Below are 24,973 nucleotides of genomic sequence, written 5' to 3'. Positions count from 1 at the left end.
TCAAAGTGGTTACCCCTTTCTCCACACTCTGCCTCCTCCTCTTTGCCAGTGCAGAAACTGGGATGATTGAAAGGAGTGCCTGGGCACACTCACCTACCAGGAAGAGCACTGCTGTTTTTCCAGACAATAGGTAGATTTTTTAGGGTACTAATTTAGCATTTCTAACTCTTCCCTATAACATAAAAAATCTTCCATTTTTTAATTCAGGTCCACTTTAATGCCGACATCCTTCAGGGAAAAGATTAGAAATGGTGTTTTCTTCTAAGATTGAATCCTATGAAAAAACTTTAGTGGAATGGCAATGGGTGCCGTCACATCCCCTCTGCCGGAGCATGAAGGGCAACAGCAGGTTGTTGCTGTTGAGACAATTACTGATGTAACAGGAGGGCTCAGCACTGGGGAAACCCTTCACTTATCAAAATTCCACAATGGTCACCTCTTTCTCCTCATTCCACCCTGTCCTTTTCGCCATCTATGATGAGTCACAGGAGTGCCTAGGCACACTCACATACCAGGAAGTGTTATTTTTCAGGAGGAATTGCTTGAGAAACAGGTACATTTTCCAGGGTACTGATTGGGCACAATGTATAAATGTTCACTATAATTTAAAATATATCTAAATTTTTGGAGTTTAGGTCCACTTTACTGCCAATATTTTTTAGCAGAAGAACGGAGGATTTGGTGAATGAGGCGAGTATTTAAAACATGCCGTTAGTTTCCTGTTAGGGCAGCCATTCTCAACCAGGGTTCCTCCAGGGGTGGCTAGGGCTTCCTTGAGCTGTGCCTAACTGACTTCTTATCTGATGGTGCTGGCATAGTTCCAGGTAAAATGCCACTTGGCAGAGCCAGCGGCAAGTCTGCAAGGGTGATTCTGACCACCCCTGTAGGGGGAGGGCGTTCTTCCCACTTACTCCCACTAATGTCAGGGACATTTTACCACTGACCCTCAACTTATCTTACCAGGGGGGTTCTCCAAGACCTAAAAAATATTTTAAGAGTTCCTCTGGGGTAAAAAGTTTGGGGAAGGCTGTGTTAGGGTCAGTGATGTATTTTGGTTTTGTGCTGCCCTAGGCAAGACTAAAATTGGGCGCGCCCCCCCCCCCCCATGTAAATTTGCCCCACTCCCTTTTTAATGGATGTGGCTCCCTCCAAAATTGAAGGACTACAAGTCCCAGCATGAACCCCTGAGATCTCACGAGGGGGGGGGGTGAGAGGAGGTGGGTGAGAGAGAGAGGGGGATCATAGAGTGAGAGAGAGAGGGGAGATGATAGAGAGAGAGGGGGGATGAGAGAGAAAGAGAGAGGGGGTGAGAGAGAGGGGGTGGAAGAGAGAGAGGAGGGGTGAGAGAGAGAGAGGGGGTGAGTTAGAGGCGGGTGAGAGAAGCTGCTCTAGCAACCAGTGGCCAATAGAGTCTCAGGTGGAGGGGGGGCCACTTTTTTGCTGCCCCCCTGCAAAGTGCCGCCCTAGGCCTGGGCCTTGTTAGCCTAGGCCAAAATACAGCACTGGTTAGGGCTTCGTTTGAGGGTAATTCTAGGTTAATGTTAGTCCCATGGTTATGGATTGCAGCTTAAGCCCTAGAAGAAAATATAAGGTGTAGACCAATTCATAAATTTGAGAAAGTTTGAGCTGTTCTTATCTTCACTATTTTGCAGTAGTTTGAGAAACACAAGCTGGAATGGTGCCAAAACTTAAAGTAATTCTAACACTGATGTCCCAAATTAAATTTTTGCTTTTTACTACATCAAAGGGACTGATAATGAAAAAGATGAAAGATCTAAATTAGCACGGAAAGATTTTAGCTGATATGGTCTAGCTTAGGATCTATAGGGCAGAAGCAGGTAAGGCTCTTATGGTACAGTCTCTAGAAGGAGTTATATCTTTCAATTGTTGAAATTTTATTTTAAATCCCCTTTGTTGGCTCCAAGCTATAATAGTTAGACAGAAGTCTGGTCTTACCTTGTCCAGAATGAATTTGTTGAGGTAAGGCATATAGCCCTGGTTAGACACCGGACCTTCGTCATCGTCCCTGAAGTGTTCTTCCAGGGCCACCGGATCATGAGGAACATTGAGCAGCGTGCAGAGGTTGTGTGAGAGGACCTGCAAAAATACGCAGAGAGGATTTTATTAACCTTTTCCAGGACTATGGAGCCGGGTAGACAATGCAACTATGGAACTTCCAACTTTTCCAAGTCTTTCCAGTCCTTGGACTCGTTCAGGGCTGGAGTCCTGGACCTGTTATCTCTTAACAACATTAACCACATTTAGCATCGGTGGGCCTCCTCTTAGAAGGCAAATATTATGCTATATAAATTGTCCAATTTTGTTCTACTGTGTATGTGATCAGAATGTTACATTGTAGCAATTTTCATTTCCTTTATATATTTTCCCTTTTCTCATTACCTGTTGAGCTCCTAAAAGGGGGGTAATCAGTGGCTGCAGACATGGTTCGGGGGGTGATCGGTGGCTGCGGACATGGTGCGGGGGGCAAGTGGCTGCGGGCATGGTGCGGGGGGGGGGGGTGATCAGAGGCTGGGGACATGGTGCAGGTGGTGGTCTGGTCAGAGGCTGTGGACATGGTGCAGGTGGTGGTCTGGTCAGTGGCAATGGACATGGTGCAGGGGGTGGTCAGAGTATGTGGAAAAGATGCAGGGGGTGGTCAGAGGCTGCGGACATGATGCAAGAGGTGGTAAGAGGCTGCGGACATGGTGCAGGGGGTGGTCAGAGGCTGCGGACATGGTGCAGGGGGTGGTCAGAGGCTGCGGACATGGTGCAGATAGTGATCTGGTCAGAGGCAACGGACATGGTGCGGGGGGTGGTCAGAGGCTGCAGACATGATGCAGGGGGTGGTCAGAGTCTGCGGACATGGTGCAGGGGGTGGTCAGAGGCTGTGGACATGGTGCAGGGGGTGGTCAGAGGCTGCAGACATGGTGCAGGTGGTGGTCTTGTCAGAGGCTGCGGACATGGTGCAGGGGGTTTGTAGAGGCTGTGGAGATGGTGCAGGTGGTGGTCTCGTCAGATCTCTGATGTGACGAGGTGCCATCACTGATGTGACGAGGTGCCATCACTGATGTGACGAGGTGCCATCACTGCCCTGAGACCGAGTGCCTCGCTTTAAAAAATGGCGCCATAATGTCATTGCGCATGCGCCCGCTCTGCCAACGAGCTTTCCCGAACCCGTTAGGCTTTGGGAATGGCGCATGCACAGTTGCACTGTTGGCCAGCAGCCATACTGTTTATGGGCGCCGCTGCCTAAATTTTGCCTTGACAAAAGGGCATCAGAGATCCATCCCAGCAACAATTGATCCCCAGCAGAAATAACAGATCTCACTGCAGCCAGCACCAATAGACTTCCCAGCAGTGAGCAACAATGGATCACCTGCAACAGGATACCCCCTCCCCCAGTAACAATAGACCCCCAGCAGCAACAATAGATATCCTTGCCGCCAGCATCACTAGATCCCTCCCAGCAACAACTGATCCACAAAAACATAAGACCCCCCCCCCTCGGCAACAGTAGATCCCCCACCAGCAACAATATACCTCCTTAGAAGACCCTACCCCACAAAAATAGACCCCCTCCAGCAACAATAGACCCCCTGCAGAAACAACAGATTTCCCTGCAGCCAGCATCACTAGATCCCTCCCAGCCACAATTGATCCCCGGCAGAAATAACAGATCTCCCTGCAGCCAGCACCAATAGACTCTCCAGCAGTGAACAGCAATTGATCACCTGCAACAGGATACCCCCTCCCCCAGTAACAATAGACCCCCAGCAGCAACAACAGATTTCCCTGCAGCCAGCATCCCTAGATCCCTCCCAGCAACAATTGATCCCCAGCAGCATGCTAATGAAAAATGTCATCACCAGGTCTCTGTGCTTCTCTATGCAATGCAGGCAGATCATGACTGGTGGGGGTGCCTGGCAGGGGGCTGTACATAAATTCCTGAAAACATCCCAGCCCCCGCCCTCAGTACTCCTCTCAGGAGCACTCAGTCCTGATGCAAGCAGTGGGAGGAGTTCTACAAATATCACTGTGCCATGATGGGCAGCTGTCAGTCTGGAGGAGTGGGTGTTGAAGACTGAAGGGGAGGAGCCAGTACAACTTATGCAAGATTGAAGGGGAGGAGACGGTACACCTGTGCATAACTGAAGGGGAGGAGCCAGTACACCTGTGCAAGACTGAAGGGGAGGAGCCAGTACACATGTGCAAGACTGAAGGGGAGGAGCCGCTACACCTGTGCAAGACTGAAGGGGAGGAGCCAGTACACCCATGCAAGATTGAAGGGGAGGAGCCGCTACACCTGTGCAAGACTGAAGGGGAGGAGCGGGTACACCTGTGCAAGACTGAAAGGGAGGAGCCACTACACCTGAGCAAAACTGAAGGGGAGGAGCCGGTACACCTTTGCAAAACTGAAGGGGAGGAGCCAGTACACCTGTGCAAGACTGAAAGGGAGGAGCCGCTACACCTGTGCAAAACTGAAGGGGAGGAGCCGGTACACATGTGCAAGACTGAAGGGGAGGAGTCTGTACACCTTTGCAAAACTGAAGGGGAGGAGCCAGTACACCTGAGCAAAACTGAAGGGGAGGAGCCGGTACACCTGTGCAAGGCTGAAGGGGAGGAGCCGGTACACCTGTGCAAGACTGAAGGGGAGGAGCCGGTACAACTGTGCAAGACTGAAGGGGAGGAGCCGGTACACCTGTGCAAGACTGAAGGGGAGGAGGCGATACACCTGTACAAGACTGAAGGGGAGGAGTCGGTACAACTGTGCAAGATTGAAGGGGAGGAGCCGCTACACCTGTGCAAGACTGAAGGGGAGGAGCGGGTACAACTGTGCAAGACTGAAGGGGAGGAGCCAGTACACCTGTGCAAAACTGAAGGGGAGGAGCCGTTACACCTGTGCAAAACTGAAAGGGAGGAGGCGGTACAACTGTACAAAGCTGATATTCTATATCTGAGATCGGGTTCAGATTATTTTTCCCTCCAGTATATAATCTGCACACTGGGAGAGGTTAGTCACCCCTTACTGGAAGGCTGGGGGGGGGGGGGGTGATGTCACCTATTCTTCTCTGGGGAGGAAGTGGCTCCCTCCTTGTCGGCACAGGAGACAGAATGGAGGACAATGGTGACAGAAATAACTCAGATGATGGACTTGAGTCCCCATTCATCACCCTTCACCCCTCCCAGCACAGGCAGAGGCTTCTACGAGGTAAAGCAGAACTCCAGGCAAACACAGAGAGGACATACTGTATACACAGCAAAGTGTGTATATATATATATAATGGAGAGGTTTTACCTTCCAAAGAATTTGTACCTCTGTCCATCCAGTCCTGAGATCTACACAGCTCTGCCACACTGCACAGCCGTGTCTAGAGGGGCAGGGGAGCTGATTTAACTCTGCTGCAGTCAGTCCCGGGACAAAGTCAAACTGCCCCCCCCCCCCCCATTACGTGTCAGCAAATCTTACTTCCTGCTGCCACCCAAATCCCCCCCCCTTAATAAATCCCCCCCCCCAAGAAAAAATGTATGGAGCAAATCTTTCCCCCATCACCCCCCCCCCCCCCCCAAATTCTCCTCCTAGCTCTAATTCTCTTCCCCACTCTAGAACAAATTGTACTTCCTGCTGCCCACCAAATTCCCCTTCCCATCACAAATCTCCCGCCCCCAATCCCCCAACACAAATATCCTCTAGCACAAATCCCCCCCCCCCCCATAGTTCCCCTCTTAAAACAAATCCCCCCAAATTGTCCCTCCCAGAGCAGCTATTACCCCGTCACCTCCCAAATTCCCCCTCCCAGAAGAAATCCCCTCCCCACGATCCCCCCAGCAAAATTCCCCCTAACAGCACATTCCCCCCCCCCCACATTACCCCTCAGAGCACATGCCCCCCCCCCCAATTTTCTATCCTAGAACAATTCTTACTTCCTGATGCCCCCCAAATTCCCTCTACCAGCACAAATCCCCTTCTCCCCCAATCCCCCCTAGCACAAATTCCCGCTTTACCCCCCTCCTGAAACAAATCCTGTTAAAATGTTCCCTTCTAGAGCAAATTTCACCACCACCCAAATTCCCCCTCCCAGAACAAAATAACAAATCATCACCCCTTCTACTACAATTCCCCCCTCCCCCCATCCTTTTTCCTAGCTGAAATCCTCTTTCCTCCACCCCAGCACAAATCCCCCTCCAAGCACATGCCCCTCAAATGTCCCATTCTAGAAAAGATCTTACCCTCTGCTGTCCCCCAAATTCCCCCTCCCAGCACAAATCTCGTGCCCCCATTTCACCCTGGCACAAATCCCCCCCCCCCCCTCCATCCATATTCCCCTCCTAAAACAAATCCCTTTCCAAATTGTCCCTCCTAGAGCAAAAATAGTGCCCCATAATTGGTGTCAGTCGGAGGAATAGTGCCCCATCATTGGTGTCAGTGGGGGGAATAGTGCCCCATCATTGGTGTCAGTGGGAGGAATAGTGCCCCATCATTGGTGTCAGTGGAAGGAATAGTGCCCCATCATTGGTGTCAGTGGGAGGAATAGTGTCCCATCCTTGGTGTCAGTGGAAGGAATAGTGCCCCATCATTGGTGTCAGTGGGAGGAATAGTGTCCCATCCTTGGTGTCAGTGGGAGGAATAGTGCCCCATCATTGGTATCAGTGGGAGGAATAGTGCCCCATCATTGGTGTCAGTGGAAGGAATAGTGCCCCATCATTGGTGTCAGTGGGAGGAATAGTGTCCCATCATTGGTATCAGTAGGAGAAATAGTGCCCCATCATTGGTGTCAGTGGAAGGAATAGTGCCCCATCATTGGTGTCAGTGGGAGAAATAGTACCCCATCATTGGTGTCAGTGGGAGGAATAGTGTCCCATCATTGGTGTTAGTGGTAGGAATAGTGCCCCATCATTGGAGTAAGTGGGAGGAATAGTGCCCCATCATTGGTGTCAGTGGGAGGAATAGTGTCCCATCATTGGTGTCAGTGGTAGGAATAGTGCCCCATCATTGGTGTCAGTGGGAGGAATAGTGCCCCATCATTGGTGTCAGTGGGAGGAATAGTGCCCCATCATTGGTGTCAGTGGGAGGAATAGTGCCCCATCATTGGTGTCAGTGGGGAAGAATAGTGCCCTATCATTGGTGCCAGGGGGAGGAATCGTGCCCCATCATTGGTGTCAGTGGGATGAATAGTGCCCCATCATTGGTGTCAGTGGGAGGAATAGTGCCCCATCATTGGTGTCAGTGGGGGGAATAGTGCCCCATCATTGGTGTCAGTGGGGAAGAATAGTGCCCTATCATTGGTGCCAGGGGGAGGAATCGTGCCCCATCATTGGTGTCAGTGGGAGGAATAGTGCCCCATCATTGGTGTCAGTGGGAGGAATAGTGCCCCATCATTGGTGTCAGTGGGGGGAATAGTGCCCCATCATTGATGTCAGTGGGAGGAATAGTGCCCCATCATTGATGTCAGTGGGAGGAATAGTGCCCCATCATTGGTATCAGTGGGAGGAATAGTGCCCCATCATTGGTGTCAGTGGGAGGAATAGTGTCCCATCATTGGTGTCAGTGTGAGGAAGAGTGCCCCATTGCCACTGGGCACCCGCGATCACTCCCCACTGAGAGAGAAGGACAGTCAGATGTTGTGAATACAGCTGACCTTTCTTCTCTCTAAAATGATCACAGAGCCCCTGTGATTCTTCTATATAGGATCACAGGTTTCTATGATCATTTAACAAGTCCCTCCCCCATACAGTTAGAAAACACCCCCTAGGCTCACACTTAACCATTTGATCACCCCTGTGTAAACCCCTTCCCTGCCAGTGTCATTATTACAGTGACAGCCCATATGTTTAGCACTGATTACTGTAGTAATGTCACTGGTCCCCCCAAAAGTGTCAAAAATGTCAGTTAGGGGTCCGATCTGTCCGCCGCAATGTCACAGTCCCGCTAAAAATCGCAAATCGCCGCCATTACTAGTAAAAATAAATAAATAAATAAAAATGACATAAATCTTTCCTCTAGTTTGTAGATGCAATCTTTTGCGCAAACCAATTAAAATACGCTTATTGTGATTTTTTTTTTCTACCAAAAATATGTAGCAGAAAACAAATTGGCCTAAAATTATGAAAAAAAAAAATTTTCTTTTTTTTTTTTATTGGGAATGTTATATAGCAGAAAGTGAAAATTATTAATTTTTTTTTCAGAATTGTCGCTTTTTTTTTTCTTTATTGCGCAAAAAAATTGATCAAATACCTCCAGCAGAAAGCTCTATTTGTAGGAAAAAAAAGGACATCGATTGGATTTGGGTACAGCGTCGCACGACCGCGCAATTGTCAGTTAAAGTAACGCAGTACCGAATCGCAAAAAATGGCCTGGTCACTAAGGGGGAAAATCCTTCCGGTTGGGAAGTGGTTAAGGTTGTGCTGTGTTGGTGAGCTCTGTGTAATATTATCTCCTCCATAGGATTCTGTGATCCCTGCATACCTGACATACCTGTTTATAGCTCAGCTGGTCATACCGGTCGATCGCCATTGTTCACTCTCCTCTTTCTAACTGATTTATCGAGTTCTTACAAAACATTGGACTCCTTCCTGCACGACTTCCACTCATCAATACCTGAAATCTTAGAACAATGACCCCCGGCTCTGGGATGTGGCGCAAATTTAAATATTTGGCGGTTGCTAAAAAAAACTCGCAAAGCGGGAACTGGGCTCACAGGCAACATCTTCCTCTGATGTCATAGAGATGGAACATGACATCATTGTATCAATGTGTTACATTGTAGGTAATGCCAATCACTGAACTCTCCTATCATCCTATATCATCGTAATACAAAGTTACAGAAGAGACAGAAATCATCTACTTCATCTTCTTCAAACTACGACCCTCAGCAAGATTTCATCCAGCCCTCTGATGGGGATTCCGATAGGGACTCTCATATAAACTGACTTTGATCTAAGGGGCACTATGATTGGGATTCTGGTGTAGGGGGGGCTCTGATAGAAATTGTCATATAAGGCAAACTTTGATGTAAGGGGGCCTTGATGTAAGGGGGGGACTATGATATAAGGGGGTTTCATAAATCAGGCTCTGATGTAAGCAGGGTGTAAGCGGGGGGCTCTGATGTGGACTCTGATGTAAGTGGGGCTCTGATGGGGACACTGATATAAGGGGGGACTCTGATATAATAGGGGACTCATATGGAGGGCTCTGCTGTAAATGCTGTAAGGTGGGGGGGGGCTTTGTTTTGTTTTACTGATATTATATCACATTCATTACAAAAACTCTCATGTAAGGGGACTTTGATAGGGACTCTGATGTAAGGTGGGGACTCTGATGGGAACTCTGATGTTGGGGGGGGGCTCTAATATATAAGGGGGTCCTCTGATGTAAGGGAGATGTTGATGGAGACTCTGATGTAGGGGGATGTTACGCCAATAATCTCCCCAATAATCGCCCTAATAATCTCCCCAATAATTCCCCTAATAATCTCCCCAATAATCACCCCAATCTACTCCAATAATCTCCCCAATAATCGCCCTAATAATCTCCCCAATAATTCCCCTAATAATCTCCCCAATAATCTCCCCAATCTACTCCAATAATCACTCTAATAATCTCCCCAATCTACTCCAATAATCTCCCCAATAATCTCCCCAATCTATTCCAATAATAGAAATAATCAATACATAGAATAAATCATTTATTAAAGGAATAGAAACCCTCCATACACACCCTCCATACACACCCTCCATACACACCCTCCATACACACCCTCCATATACACCCTCCATACACACCCTCCATACACACCCTCCATATACACCCTCCATACACACCCTCCATATACACCCTCCATATACACCCTCCATACACACCCTCCATACACACCCTCCATATACACCCTCCATACACACCCTCCATATACACCCTCCATACACACCCTCCATACACCCTCCATATACACCCTCCCTACACACCCTCTATATACACCCTCCATATACACCCTCCCTACACACCCTCTATATACACCCTCCATACACACCCTCTATATACACCCTCCATACACACCCTCCATATACACCCTCCCTACACACCCTCCATACACACCCTCCATATACACCCTCCATACACACCCTCCATACACACCCTCCATATACACCCTCCATATACACCCTCCATACACACCCTCCATTTACACCCTCCTTATACACCCTCCATATACTATACACCCTCCATACACACCCTCCATATACACCCTTTATATACACCCTCCATATATACCCTCCATATACTGTACACCCTCCATATACACCGTCCCTATACACAGTCCTCCACACACAGCTGATCCAGAGGAAGGCAGATACTCCAATATAGAACCATGCAATTCACTCCAGCCGGAGGGAAAATAAATTCCCTCTGTTACCCCAAAGACAATCGGAAATTCCCTGAATCCCCGACCTCTGGTGTCATTATCTATAGATGGTAATATCTAGTAGGGAACTTTGGCTGTTCAGGTATTTGGACAAATTCCTAATCATTTACCTGTTCAGTGGTTGCAGAGTGTCGCACATAATAACGGTGTTACCTCTATGGTTGTACATAACGGCTTTCTATTGTCACTACCAAGTCATGTCACCGTCCCATTCACTTACATGGTCGGAAATCCCCAGCCATAACCAAAAAGTCCCCTTCCTTCATGCTAGGCCCTAGGGCAAATCTACATCCGATAGGGGGGTGCAGTAGAAGGGGGCACACTGCCAACATTGTGAGTCACTGACCGTCCATCACACAGTGTGATAGAGATGCAGGGAAGCCGTATTCCCTGCTCACCCAGCGTGCTTCTGTACCACCAATCACAACCCAGAAGGAACAGCTAAGGTAGTGCAGAGGCAGTGCAGGAGGGAACAGGTAACGTCAGTATGTATTAGGCTGTCAATAGATTAACATGACTAAACAAAACATGTACCCCTTTATAGCAGGTGTCTCTATCAGGGTCCCCTTTTACATCAGAGGTCCATCTTTACATCAGGGTTCCCATCATTCCCTCCTACATTAATTTCCCTTACGGGAAAGCCACCTTACATTAATATTTCCATCAGAGTGCCCCATTACAGTCATTTACCCCATTAATATTCCTCTTCAGAGTGCCCCCTTACATTAATTTTCTCCATCAGAGTGCCCCCTTACATCAATTTTCATCATCAAAGTGTTCCTTCACATCAATTTCACCTATCAGAATGCCCCTTACATTAATTTTCTACATCAGAGTGCCCCCTTCAATCTATTTTCCTCATTAAAGTGTTCCTTTACATCAATTGCCCCATCAGAGTGCCTCTTACATTCATTTTCTCTATCAGAGTGCCCACTTAAAGTCATTTTCCCCATCTATTGTACTCATCAGAATGCCCCCTTACATCAATTTTTCCATCAAAGTGCTCCTTTACATTAATTTCCTCATCAGAGTGCCCCTTTACATGAATTTACCCCAACAGAGTGCCTCTTACATTAATTTGCCCCATCAGAGTGCCCCCTTACAGTCATTTTCACCATCAATTGATCTCATCAGAATGCCCCGTACATTATCTTTCAATATCAGAGTGCCCCCTTACATAAATTTTCCCCATCTAAGTGCTAATTTTCATTAATTTCCCCCATCCAAATGTCCCCTTACATAAATTACCTACATCAGAATGCCCTCTGCATTATCTTTCAATATCAGAGTGCCCCCTTACACCAACTGTCCCCATCAAAGTGCTCCTTTACATCAATTTTCCTCATCAGAATGTTCCCGTACAATCATTTTTTCCAACAGAGTGCCCCCTTACATTAATTTGCCCAAACAGAGTGCATTTTACATTCATTTTCTCCATCCGAGTGCCCCCATTTTCCCAATTATTTGTCCTCATCAGAGTGCCTCTTCGATTAATTTCCTCCATTAGAATGCCTCTTTACATTATTTTTTCCCAACAGAGTGCCTCTTACATTAATGTCCTCCGTAAGAGTGCCCCTTACAGTCATTTGTTCCATCAATTGATCTCCTCAGAATGCCCCCTACATTAATTTTCAACATCAGAGTGCCTCCTTACATCAATTTTCCCAAACAAAGTGCTCCTTTACATCAATTTCACCCATCCAAATGTCCCCTTGCATAAATTAGCTACATCAGAGTGCCCCCTTACATCAACTGCCCCCATTAAAGTTCTTCTTTACATCAACTTCCCTCATCACAATGTTCCCTTACAATCATTTTTTTCCAACAGAGTGCCCCCTTACATTAATTTGCCCCAACAGGTGCCTCTTACATTATTTTCCCCATCAGAGTGCCCCCATACAGTAATTTTCCCCCTTCATTGTCCTCGTCAGAGTGCACCTTAGATTCAGTTCCTCCATCAGAATGCCTCCCTACATTATTTTTCCCTAACAGAGTGCCCTCTTACAGTCATTTTCCCCATCAATTGATCTTATCATAATGCCCCCCCCCCCCTACATTAATTTTCTACATCAGAGTGCCCCCGGCTCCTTACATTAATTTTTCCCATCAGAGTGCCCCCATGCACCATTTTTCCCATCAGAGTACTCCTGTACATAAATTTTCCCCATCCGAATTGCCCCTTACGTGAATTATGTACATCAGAGTGCCCCCTTACATAAATTTTTCACATCAAAGTGCTTTTTTACAGCAATTTCTGCGATCCAAATGTCTCTTCACATAAATTATCTACATCAAAGTGCCCTCTTACATCAATTGTCCCCATCAAAGTGCTCCTTTACATGCATTTCCCCCATCAGATTGTCCCCTTACATTAATTTTCTCCAACAGATTGCCCCCTTACATTAATTTACCCTATCAGAGTACAGTAATTTTCCCCATTAATTGTCCTTATCAGAATGCCCCCTACATTCATTTTCTACACCAGAGTGCCCGCTTACATCAATTTTACCCATCAGGGTGCCCCCATTACATCCATTTTCCCCATCAAAGTGCTCCTTTACATTAATTTCCCCTATCAGAATGCCCCCTTACATTAATTTTCTACACCAGAGTGCCCACTTATGGCAATTTTACCCATCAGAGTGCAACCATTACATCGTTTTTACCCATCAAAGTGCCCCTTTACATTAATTTCCTCTATCAGAATGCCCCCTTACATTAATTTTCTACACTAGAGTGCCCGCTTACATAAATTTTACCCACCAGAGTGCCCCCATTACATCCATTTTCCCCATCAAAGTGCTCCTTTACATTAATTTCCTCTATCAGAATGCCTCCTTACATGAATTTTACACACCATAGTGCTGCTTACGTCAATTTTACCTATCAGAGTGCCCCCATTACATCCATTTTTGCCATCAAAGAGCTCCTTTACATCAATTTCCCTCATCAGAATGCCCCCTTACATTAATTTTCTACACCAGAGTGCCCACTTACATTCATTTTCCCCATCAGTGTGCACTCTCAGAGACTTGAGTAGACACAAGTAAAATCTGGGGGGGGGGGGGGGGGCTACAGCACACTCCTGCACCATGCTTAGACCCAGACTTGCCACATTCTATAGGTCTAGTATGAATTTTAAGGGGACCCCACAAAAAAAAAAAAAAAATGGCTCGGGTCTTCCCCAAATTCTATATCTGGGCTTAAGGGGGGGACCCAACACAAAAATGAAAAAAAAAAAGTGTGGGGGAAATATTTGATCTTTTCTATATATTTTGTATATCTTTTTCTCTATGTGATGTTGATGGTTGTCCCTCCGTGCTTTATGGGTGGTCCCTCCTCTATGATTGGTCCGGAGTATTCTGGGACGGCAGTATATATAGAGATTTCCATGTTGATGAATTTTAATTTTTTTTTTATTTTCTATTCCGTTGAACCACCCTGTCCCCGACACCCTTCCCTATAACACTCAATGTATACACTATAATACACTATTGATTATAGTGATCGCCAGACCATTATTCTTGATCTTTAAGGATAGTTTACAGACAGGTATGGTGCCAGCTGATTGGAAAAAAGCCAACGTGGTACCAATATTTAAAAAGGGGCCGAGATATATCCCGGGTAACTATAGGCCGGTCAGCCTAACATCAGTAGTCTGCAAAATTTTGGAGGGGATGATAAGGGACCACATACAAGACTTTAGTAATGAAAACGGTATTATAAGTAGTAATCAGCATGGATTCATGAAAAATCGTTCATGCCAAACCAATCTATTAACCTTCTATGATGAAGTGAGCTGCCACCTAGATAAGGGAAAGCCTGTGGATGAGGTGTATCTGGACTTTGCAAAGGCCTTTGACACCGTTCCCCACAAACGCTTACTGTACAAACTAAGGAAGGTAGGTATGGACCATAAGGTGAGTACCTGGATAGAGAACTGGCTCCAGGGGATAGTCCAGAGGGTGGTGATTAATGGGGAGTACTCTGATTGGGCGGGTGTGGAAAGTGGGGTCCCCCAGGGTTCTGTCCTGGGACCAATCCTGTTTAATTTATTCATAAATGATCTAGAGGAGGGGATATCTAGTACAATCTCAGTATTTGCAGATGATACTAAACTAGGCATGCCAATATCTTCTATGCAGGATGTGGAAATCTTGCAAGCAGACCTGAACAAAATAACGGGGTGGGCAACTACATGGCAGATGAGATTTAATGTAGAAAAATGTAAAGTAATGCACTTGGGGGCCAGAAAGCAAGCTACTCACTAGGGGGGGAACCTCTGGGTGAGTCTAGGATGGAAAGGGACCTGGGGGTACTGGTAGACAACAGGCTTGGAAGTGGCATGCAATGCCAAGCCGCTGCAAGCAAAGCCAGCAGAATACTGGGATTTATAAAAAAGAGGATTCACTCCAGAAATAAAGAGATTATTCTTCCACTCTACAAGACTCTGGTCCGGCCACATCTGGAGTATGCTGTCCAGTTCTGGGCACCGGTCCTCAGGAAGGATGTGCTGGAACTGGAGAAAGTCCAGAGAAGGGCAACAAAAATAATTAGGGGAATGGAGGGCATCAGCTATGAGGAAAGACTACAAGCACTGAACTTATTCTCTCTGGAGAAGAGACGATTGAGGGGGGATATGATATCAATGTACAAATACTGTACTGGCGACCCTAGCATAAGGAACAAACTATTCAGAGAAAGGGAATACAATAAGACACGTAGCCACTCACTAAAACTTGAGGAAAGGCGGTTTAACCTTAAAGTGCGTAAGGGGTTCTTCACTGTAAGAGCGGTAAGGATGTGGAATTCTCTTCCGCAAGCAGTCGTATCAGCGGGGAGCCTTGATAGTTTCAAAAAACTATTGGATGGACACCTTAAAGACCACAACATACAGGGGTACACAATGTACAACATACAGGGGTATACAATGTACGGTTAAAAGCAAACACACACACGCATTCATAGGTTGAACTGGATGGACTTGTGTCTTTTTTCAGCCTCACTAACTATGTAACTATGTACTATGTAACTATATTACCAAAAGTATTGGGACGCCTGCCTTTACACACACATGAACTTTAATGACATCCCAGTCTTAGTCCGTAGGGTTCAATATTGAGTTGGCTCCGCCCTCTGCTGCTATAACAGCTTTGACTCTCCTGGGAAGGCTGTCTACAAGGTTTAGGAGTGTGTCTATGGGAATGTTTGACCATTTTTCCAGAAGTCTTTTTGCTGAATATATGAGGCCCTCTCTTTACTGGATTGGGATGTCTCTTTGCTGAATATTTGGGGATGTCTCTTCGCTGGCTTGGATTCATTTTCATATATTAAGTTGTAAGAGTGCCAAAATAGAAGTGGGTGCACTGAAGGACTCGTTGGTATGGCCAGTGGGTGGATTTGGTGGGATGGCCAGAGGGCGGGCCCTGCGAAATGTTGGTGGACTGACGCTGTCCACTGCCCTACTGACACCAATCTCTGCCCTACTGACACCGTCCACTGCTCTTCTGACACCGTCCACTGCCCTACTGACACCGTCCACTGCCCTACTGACACCGTTCACTGCTCTACTGATACTGTCCACTGCCCTAGTGACACCGTCCACTGCCCTAGTGACACTGTCCACTGCCCTACTGACACCATCCACTGCTCTACTGACACCGTCCACTGCCCTACTGACACCGTCCACTGCTCTACTGACACCAATCTCTGCCCTACTGACAAAATCCACTGCTCTACTGACACCGTCCACTGCCCTACTGACACCATCCACTGCTCTATTGACACCATCCACTGCTCTGCTGACACCATCCACTGCTCTACTGACACCAATCTCTGCCCTACTGACACCGTCCACTGCTCTACTGACACCATCCACTGCTCTGCTGACACCATCCACTGCTCTACTGACACCATCCACTGCCCTACTGACACTGTCCACTGCCCTACTGACACCGTCCACTGCTCTACTGACACCGTCCACTGCTCTACTGACACCATCCACTGCCGTACTGACACCATCCACTGCTCTACTGACACCATCCACTGCTCTACTGACACCATCCACTGCTGTACTGACACCGTCCACTGCCCTACTGACACCGTCCACTGCCCTACTGACACCGTCCACTGCCCTACTGATATATCCTCTGCTCTACTGACACCATTCACTACTCTACTGACACCATGCACTGCCCTACTGACACCGTCCACTGCCCTACTGATATATCCTCTGCTCTACTGACACCATTCACTACTCTACTGACACCATCCACTGCCCTACTGACACCATCCACTGCCCTACTGACACCATCCACTGCTCTACTGACACCAATCTCTGCCCTACTGACAAAATCCACTGCTCTACTGACACCGTCCACTGCCCTACTGACACCATCCACTGCTCTACTGACACCATCCACTGCTCTGCTGACACCATCCACTGCTCTACTGACACCAATCTCTGCCCTACTGACACCGTCCACTGCTCTACTGACACCATCCACTGCTCTGCTGACACCATCCACTGCTCTACTGACACTGTCCACTGCCCTACTGACACCGTCCACTGCTCTACTGACACTGTCCACTGCTCTACTGACATCGTCCACTGCTCTACTGACACCATCCACTGCCGTACTGACACCATCCACTGCTCTACTGACACCATCCACTGCTCTACTGACACCATCCACTGCTGTACTGACACCGTCCACTGCCCTACTGACACCGTCCACTGCCCTACTGACACCGTCCACTGCCCTACTGATATATCCTCTGCTCTACTGACACCATTCACTGCTCTACTGACACCATCCACTGCTCTACTGACACCATCCACTGCCCTACTGACACCGTCCACTGCTCTACTGATACCGTCCACTGCTCTACTGACACCATCCACTGCTCTACTGACACCGTCCACTGCTGTACTGACACCATCCACTGCCCTACTGACACCATCCACTGCTATACTGACACCGTCCACTGCTCTACTGACACCATCCACTACTATACTGACACCATCCACTGCCCTACTGACACCGTCCACTGCCCTACTGACACCGTCCACTGCCCTACTGACATATCCTCTACTCTACTGACACCATTCACTGCCCTACTGACACCATCCACTGCTCTACTGAAACCATCCACTGCCCTACTGACACCAATCTCTGCTCTTCTGACACCATCCACTGTTCTACTGACACCGTCCACTGCCCTACTGACACCGCCCACTGCCCTACTGACACCATCCACTGCCCTACTGACATGTCCACTGCCCTACTGACACCAATCTCTGCTCTCCTGACATCATCCACTGCTCTACTGTCACCGTTCTCTGCTCTACTGTCACCGTCTGCTCTACTGACACCATCCACTGCCCTACTGACACCAATCTCTGCCCTACTGACACCAATCTCTGCCCTACTGACACCGTCCACTGCCCTACTGACACCGGTAGTATATATACACATGTACACATATATGTGTTGGAGCTTTGGGGTGCACACCCTAATGCCAGAGGCTGCTCACACCTATGGAGTCACTATTGAGGAGTGGCTGGCGATCATTGCTGGATAAATTTTAACCCTCAAGGGGTACATGCCTGTATTGCCGAACGTGAGAATGTGAGGCGATTATATCTGGTGAGTTGATACAATAAAGGGGATTGCTGTCACGACTTTCACGAGGTGCGGTGGGAAGAATTTTAACAAGATTGATTCATCGCAGATTCACATTTTTTATTTTTTATTGGGAATATTAGAGGACTTCTTTTCCCTGGACTTAATTCACATTTTTATTTCACTGTTTGTTATTATTTGTTAATTTTGGCAAATGCCTTTATTGTTTCGGTTTCGGTGTTGTGCGGTAATTTATTTTAATCAAAGTGGCAGAGACATTGTACTCGTTGTTCACTGGGAATCACATATTATTTGGCGCAGTGGTGGGATCAATAACCACTTGCCTACCAGGCGCTGTCACCCCCCTTCCTTTCCAGGGTCATTTTCAGCCTTCAGCGCTGTTGCACTTTGGATGACAATTGCGCGGTCGTGTTCTGTTAGCCGGAGCATGTGACTTAAAAAAAATATGGAACAATTCACGACGCGGTCATGCAACACTGTAACCAAATGAAAATGTTATCATTTTTTTTTTTTCAAACAAATAGAGCTTTCTTTTAGTGGTATTTTTTCACCACCACTGGGGTTTTTATTTTTTCTGAATAAAACAAAAAATAAAAAAAAATAAACAAAAAAAGACAAAAATTTAAAAAAAAAAAACCTTTTTGTAGTTTGTTATAAAATTCAGCAAATGGGTAATTTTTCACCTTCATTGATGTGCGCTGATGAAGCGCCACTTATGGGCACTGATAGGCACTGATAGGCTGCACTGATGGGCACTGATAAGGCGGCAATGATAGGCACTGATAAGGCGGCACTGATGGGCACTGATAAGGCGGCACTGATGGGCACTGATAAGGTGGCACTGATGGGCACTTTTAAGGTGGCACTGATGGGCATTGATAAGGTGGCACTGATGGCTGGCACTGAAGGGTACTAATAGGTGGCACTAATAGGTGGCACTCATGGGCACTGATGGGCACCCATAGGTGGCACTGATAGGCATTCTGCTAGGCAGCACTGATGATGGGACACTGATTGGCACTGATAGGTGGCACTGGTGGGCATTGATAGGTGGCACTGGTGGGCACTGGTAGGTGGCATTGGTGGGCACTGGTAGGTGGCACTGGTGGGCACTGGTAGGTGGCACTGGTGGGCACACATGCAGCAGCAGTGGCTCTCCCTTTTCGGGACTGATGTCCCTCTGACAGCAGCCGGTGATCGGCTATTTTTTTTCTCCTCACTAACAGCGTGAGGAAAAAAAAAAAACTGGTTACCGACTCTGTTTACACCACGTGATCAGCTGCCATTGGCTGACAGCTGATCACATGGTAAGGGCCGGGACCAGTCCCTCACTCCGATATGTGATCAGCCGAGTCTCATGGAACCCCCCAAATGACCCCTTTTTTGGAAAGTAAGCAGTTCAAGGTATTTAGTAAGAGGCTTGGCAAGATTTTTGAAGTTGTAAGCTTTTGCCAAAGTTTTTTGAAAAAATTAAAAATTAAAAAAAATATATATTTTTTTTTCACTTTTTCTTTTTTACATACTGTCACCAGTACAGTGCAGTATTATCATAAAACGGGTGTGGTGGCGATCAGGGTCTCTTTTTTCTTTTTTTTTTACGATTTTTTTTTTTAACACACTGTAACCAGAGAAATACAGTGTTACCATAGTAACACTGTACTATCCTAGGAAAGAGAGCAAGATTTTATTTATTTTTTATTTTCTTACACATTATGATTGCACATTATGATTGCTTATATCAGTGAATTCCATTGGTATAAGCAAACATTTTTACTGAATGAAACTGATTCCTTCAGTGTGTATTATTGTGATTAGCTGTGGTTGAGCGGAGGGATGGGGGAAGAGGATTTTTGCTAGGAGGGGGGATTTGGGGAGGTTTGTGCTAGAAAAGGTAATATAGTGGGGGGGGAGGGGATTTGTGCTAGGAGGGGGGATTTTTTTGCGAGGGGGATTTGCGCTAGATAGAGTAGTTGAGAAGAGGGGGAGATTTGTGCTGGGGAGGGGGAAATTCAGCAAGGGGTGGATTTGTACTGGGAGGAGGGGTAAATTATGCTAGGGGGGGGAGTAAGCATGCAAATTGGTGCTCAAAAGTTTTTTTTGGGGGGAGGGGATTTTTTCTGACACATAATGCTTATACATCTTGGGGAAACACAATTTGGCATGTTCGCACTGTGCTCTAGATCAGTGGTTCTCAATTCCGGTCCTCGGGACCCACCAACAGGCCAGGTTTGCAAGATAACTAAATTACATCACAGGTGATCTCATTTGCTGCTCAGTGATTGCAGTATTTTAGTCTGCATCCCCCAAGGTAATACTTAAAATCTGGCCTGTTAGTGGGTCCCGAGGACCGGAATTGAGAACCACTGCTCTAGATGACCTTGTCCAAGGCACTGAGTAGCCCAACTGACCAATAGGAAGGCAGGGTGGGAGGAGCCAATCATAGATTTTCCAGTAACTTCAAGAAATTGAAGAAAAAGAGCGCACGACGCCCTAGCATAACACCGTTTATTTGGATAAAAGTTAAAACAATCAATGATACACTCACATGAAACAGATGAATTAGGGCACATCAATACATCAATTGACCCCAGCTCCCTGTAGTGTAGACCGCGCTCCCGCTCACCGTCCAAGTGCACTGTCCCTCCTGTGTTCCGAAACTCCCGTAGATGGAGACTTCCATCTCAGGGTGAGCCGCTTGGAGTGCGCGTGCGCCCGGTCCAGTCGACACCGCGCATGCGCCAAAAGACGGGAAGGAGAGCCGTCAGAGCCATAACCAGAGGAGCTACAGAGAGGCTTCAGAGGATCAGCCCCCTGACCTCACTACATCACAGGGGGTTTCTATGACTACGCGTTTCGGAGGTGTGGCCTCCTTCTTCAGGTCCAGCTGAGCTGCAACGCCTCATTGCCTATATCACCGTGTGTTATTTCTAAGAATTACCTGCCTGGATGGTTTAAATCTAGGATCAGCGCATGAACTGGTAATGTGTCCTTCAGTTCCAGTAACTTCAGCTAACTCTTTATTAACCACTTGCCGATCGCTCACTGAGCTGGTACTGCGGCAAAGTGACTCGTTATCGTCTGGCGACGTAGACCAGATTCTCCCCTCTCTCGGCGGCACGCGTGCGCCACTGGAGGCTCGCTCCCCCTTTATTCAGACACAGCGGGAGTCGGGCCAGGGGAGGAGAGGCGGTGATCACCGGCCGCTCTTCCCCGATCGTCGGGGATCGAGTGAGGATATCCGCCCGCTTGTGTAAACATAGCAGGCGGATCTCCTATGTGACAGACATTGACAGATTACAGGATTCAGCATAGCTGAACCTGCGATCTGTGCCTGTGTCACACAATCCCCTCCCCCCACACACGTCAGTAAGCATGAGGCATACATTTAACCCCTTGATCACCAACAGTGTTAACCCCCTTCCCTGCCAGTGTCATTATTACAGTAACAGTGCATATTTTAAGCACTGATTACTGTAGTAATGTCACTGGTCCCCCCAAAAGTGTCAAAAATGTGTCAGGGGTCCGATCTGTCCGCCGCAATGTCGCAGTCCCGCAAAAAAAAAAATCGCTAGTAAAAAAAAAAATAAACAATAAAAAGGCCATAAATCTTTCCCGTAGTTTTTTTTTTCCCGTTTTTTTTACCAAAAATATGTAGCAGAAAACAAATTGGCCTAAAATGTTAAAAAATGTTTATTTATAAAAAAAAAATTTGGGAATGTTATATATCAGAATGTAAAAAATATTGTTTGTCGCTCTTTTTTTTCAAAAATTAAAAATCGCACAGGTGATCAAATACCACCAAAAGAAAGCTCTATCTGTGGGGAAAAAAAGAACATAAATTTAATTTGGGTACAGCGTCGCACGACCGTGCAATTCTCCATTAAAGTAACACAGTGCCGAATCGCAAAATATAGCCTGGTCAGGAATGGGGTAATATCTTCCAGTCTTAAAGCAGTTAAAAATACGCTCATTGAGAACTTTTTTTGTCAAAGACATGTAGCTAAATACATTTTGACCTAAATATATGAAAAAATTGAATATATTGGATATTTTTTAACTGTAAAAGTAGAAAATGTCAATTTTTTTGCAAAATTTTCCCTCTTTTTTTATTAATATCGCAAAAAATGAAAAGCGCAGAGGTGATCAAATACCACCAAAAGAAAGCTCTGTTTGTGGGGAAAAAAAGGACGTAAATTTCGTTTGGGTACGGCATTGCACGACCGTGCAATTGTCAGTTAAAGTCGCGCAGTGCCAAGTTGCAAAAAGTGGCCTGGACGTAAAGCAGGAAAATCCTCCGGTGGTAAAGTGGTTAATTGATCCTTCTGAAGGTTCCATCTGACTCCCGGTTGGAATTGCCAAGATTTGCCCCAGGTTTGAGGCAGGTCTACTTTAAGCATTCCTCCAGACCAGAAGAAAGCCAAGCTGGGAAACCTTAGAATCTTTGTGCAGGAGATAGAGATCAGCGCTTGGCGTAGATAAAACCGAAGTTTGTAACAGTATTTACTGTACGCTAAGCTCTGCCGGGACACGGCAATGAATGATGGCGATTAATAATGCATGAGCCCCCCCGCTGCTCTAATTGTTCCATTTAGATGAAGCAGATCACGTGTCATCGGGAGAACGGAGAATTGTATGATCGGGATATATAAGAACCCGCTGGATGGAAATGAGGCTTTCCTACCAATTCAGTGCTCAGCGGTATCACATTCCAGTGCCGGGCCGGTGTGTGGAAAAATATAATGGAGAGGCACGGGATTTACGTAACTGTGGATTTCTACATCCTTTAGGCTCCGTTCACATCTGAGCGCTCCGCAAAAGTGTGCGTTTTCACGTGTGCTTATGAAGTGTGCAAAAAAAAAAAAAAACACCCACATCACGCACGTCACAACAATGTTTTGAAGCTCAACACCCAAACCAGTATAGGAGCTTCTTTGGCGTGTTTGTCACTCATAGGCATGCCCATTCAATTGAATAGACTGCCCTACGCGCGTAACACATAAAATGTGCAATAAGAAGTGTTAGAAAATGTGCGTTCATAATACGCCGGCAGTGCTGGATTAAACTCATGGAAGGTTATCAAATGACCAAGAGAAGACATATAGATAGAGAACAGAAATTGTCCAAGAATAGAGCCTTGAGGACCCCCTATGAAAAGAGGGAGAGGAAGAGGTGTAGATGAGACTAATGCCTCGTACACACGCAGGGCTGGTGCTTCCACTAGGCAAACTAGGTAGCCGCCTAGGGCGCATTGCCACCTAGGGGCGCAGCCATGAGTCGGCACTCTCTCTCCATCATTAATGATCCTTGTGAGCTGAGGGGAGAGGTGGCAGTGGGCAAGGAAGAAGAGACAGAGGAAGATGCCAGGTGTCTGGGGCAGTGGCAGAACTACCAGGCCTTGGCTTTCCACCGCCGTTTGGGGGGGCCCCAATAGGCAGGAAGGGAACCCACCGGAGTGCTGCCTGCATGATGATCCTCTTCGGCTGGAGCTGAGTGGCCTAAACCCGGAGCAGGAAGTGATACTCTGCACTGAGCTGGTGGGCAGCCGTTCACGTCCCTGGGTCGGTATTAAGCAGGGAGCGGAGGAGAGCTGAACCTGAGCCGGAGCTTGGCACTGACTGCTGCTTCTCCATCCACCACGAGCCGGTTGGAGCCATGGTGAGCACTGTGGTCCAGGAGAGGAGCATCCTGGGAAAAGGAATCACAGTGAAGGAGGGCAGAGTGTGGACCACTCTCTTCATACTGCCCAGTGGGTGTCCCCAGAACAGGGGATTGGGGTCCCGGGGTGTGACATGGAGGATCCCTGGTGTGAAAGGGAATCGGGGTCACCAGGTTTGCCATGGTGAATCGGAGTCACCAGGTGTGACATGGTGGATAGGGGTCACTGGGTGTAACAGGGGTTCGGGTCACCATGTGTGCCCTGAGAAATTGGGGTCCCTTTGTGTGCCATGGGGGATTGATGTCCCCAGGTGTGACATGTAAAAACATCAGGGTCTCTCCGAGTATGACATGGAGGAACATCAGGGGGCCCCTGGTGTGACATAGAGGAACATTGGGGTCACTGGGTATGACAGCATGACATTGAGTAATATTGGGGTCCCAGGATGTGACATGGAAAAACATCAGGGTCCGTGGGTGTGACATAGAAGGACATAAGGACATGAAGGAATATGGGGGTCACTGGGTATGACAGCATAACATGGAGGAACCATCAGATCAGGGTCACTGGGTATTACATAGAGGAGTTTTTAACCCTTTCCCTTTTTATTTTATTTTTTGGGGGGGGGGGGGGCGCAAGTAGCTGGTCTTGCCTAGGGCGTAAAATAGTCTAGCACCGGCCCTGGGTGTTCTAGGAGTTTGTAGGTAAACGGGAGCTATGTGATGGCTCTTAAGTTGTTCAAAATGTTGGGGTGCAGTGAGGACTTGTTAAGTATGGGGTGAGCACTGCATGCTTTATTATCGAGAGGAAAATGCCACGAGAGGGGGAACAAGCTGGAGGAGGTAGAGTTGTAGGTGAGACTGAAGGTGCACTGAGCAAGGTAGGAGAAGTCTAAGAGGCCAAGGGAGGAGAGCTTTTTGAGGAGGGGTGGGTTGTCAACTGTGTTGAAGGCAGCAGAATGGTCTGAAAGTAGGAGTATGGCGTAACGGTCATTGGTTTTAACAGTTACCAAGTCATGTGTGATTTTTAGGGGGGAGTTTCTGTGGAGAATTGTGGGTGAAAGTCAGACAAGTAAGGGGCCAAAAAGGTTGCTATGAGTGAGATGGTGGCACAGATGGTTGTAGACTGGGTGCTCTTAGAGTTTGTACGCAAACAGTAGCAGAGATATGAGTCTTAGCTTGTACAGACTGGTGGGATTCAGTGAGGGCTTGTTAGGTATGGGGGTGACCAGTGTATGTTTGAGAGAGAAAAGGAAA

The 24,973-nt window shown here is 47.2% G+C and overlaps 1 protein-coding gene across 1 annotated transcript in view; it reads right to left on the bottom strand.

Moving 5' to 3' along the window:
• The window catches only part of SWAP70 (switching B cell complex subunit SWAP70), a 120,777-nt gene that overhangs the window by 88,273 nt on the left and 7,531 nt on the right, over positions 1 to 24,973 (bottom strand). Inside the window, exon 2 of the mRNA XM_082270753.1 lies at positions 1,957 to 2,097. Coding sequence (XP_082126879.1) covers positions 1,957 to 2,097 — 141 coding nt within the window. The remainder of the gene's footprint in view (positions 1 to 1,956; positions 2,098 to 24,973) is intronic.

Source organism: Pelophylax lessonae (genome assembly GCF_965119305.1).
Source record: "Pelophylax lessonae genome assembly, chromosome: 10".
NCBI classification, from domain to species: Eukaryota; Metazoa; Chordata; class Amphibia; order Anura; family Ranidae; genus Pelophylax; species Pelophylax lessonae.
The sequence above is the reverse complement of the archived record's forward strand: the minus strand, read 5'-3'. Positions and strand labels throughout refer to the sequence as shown.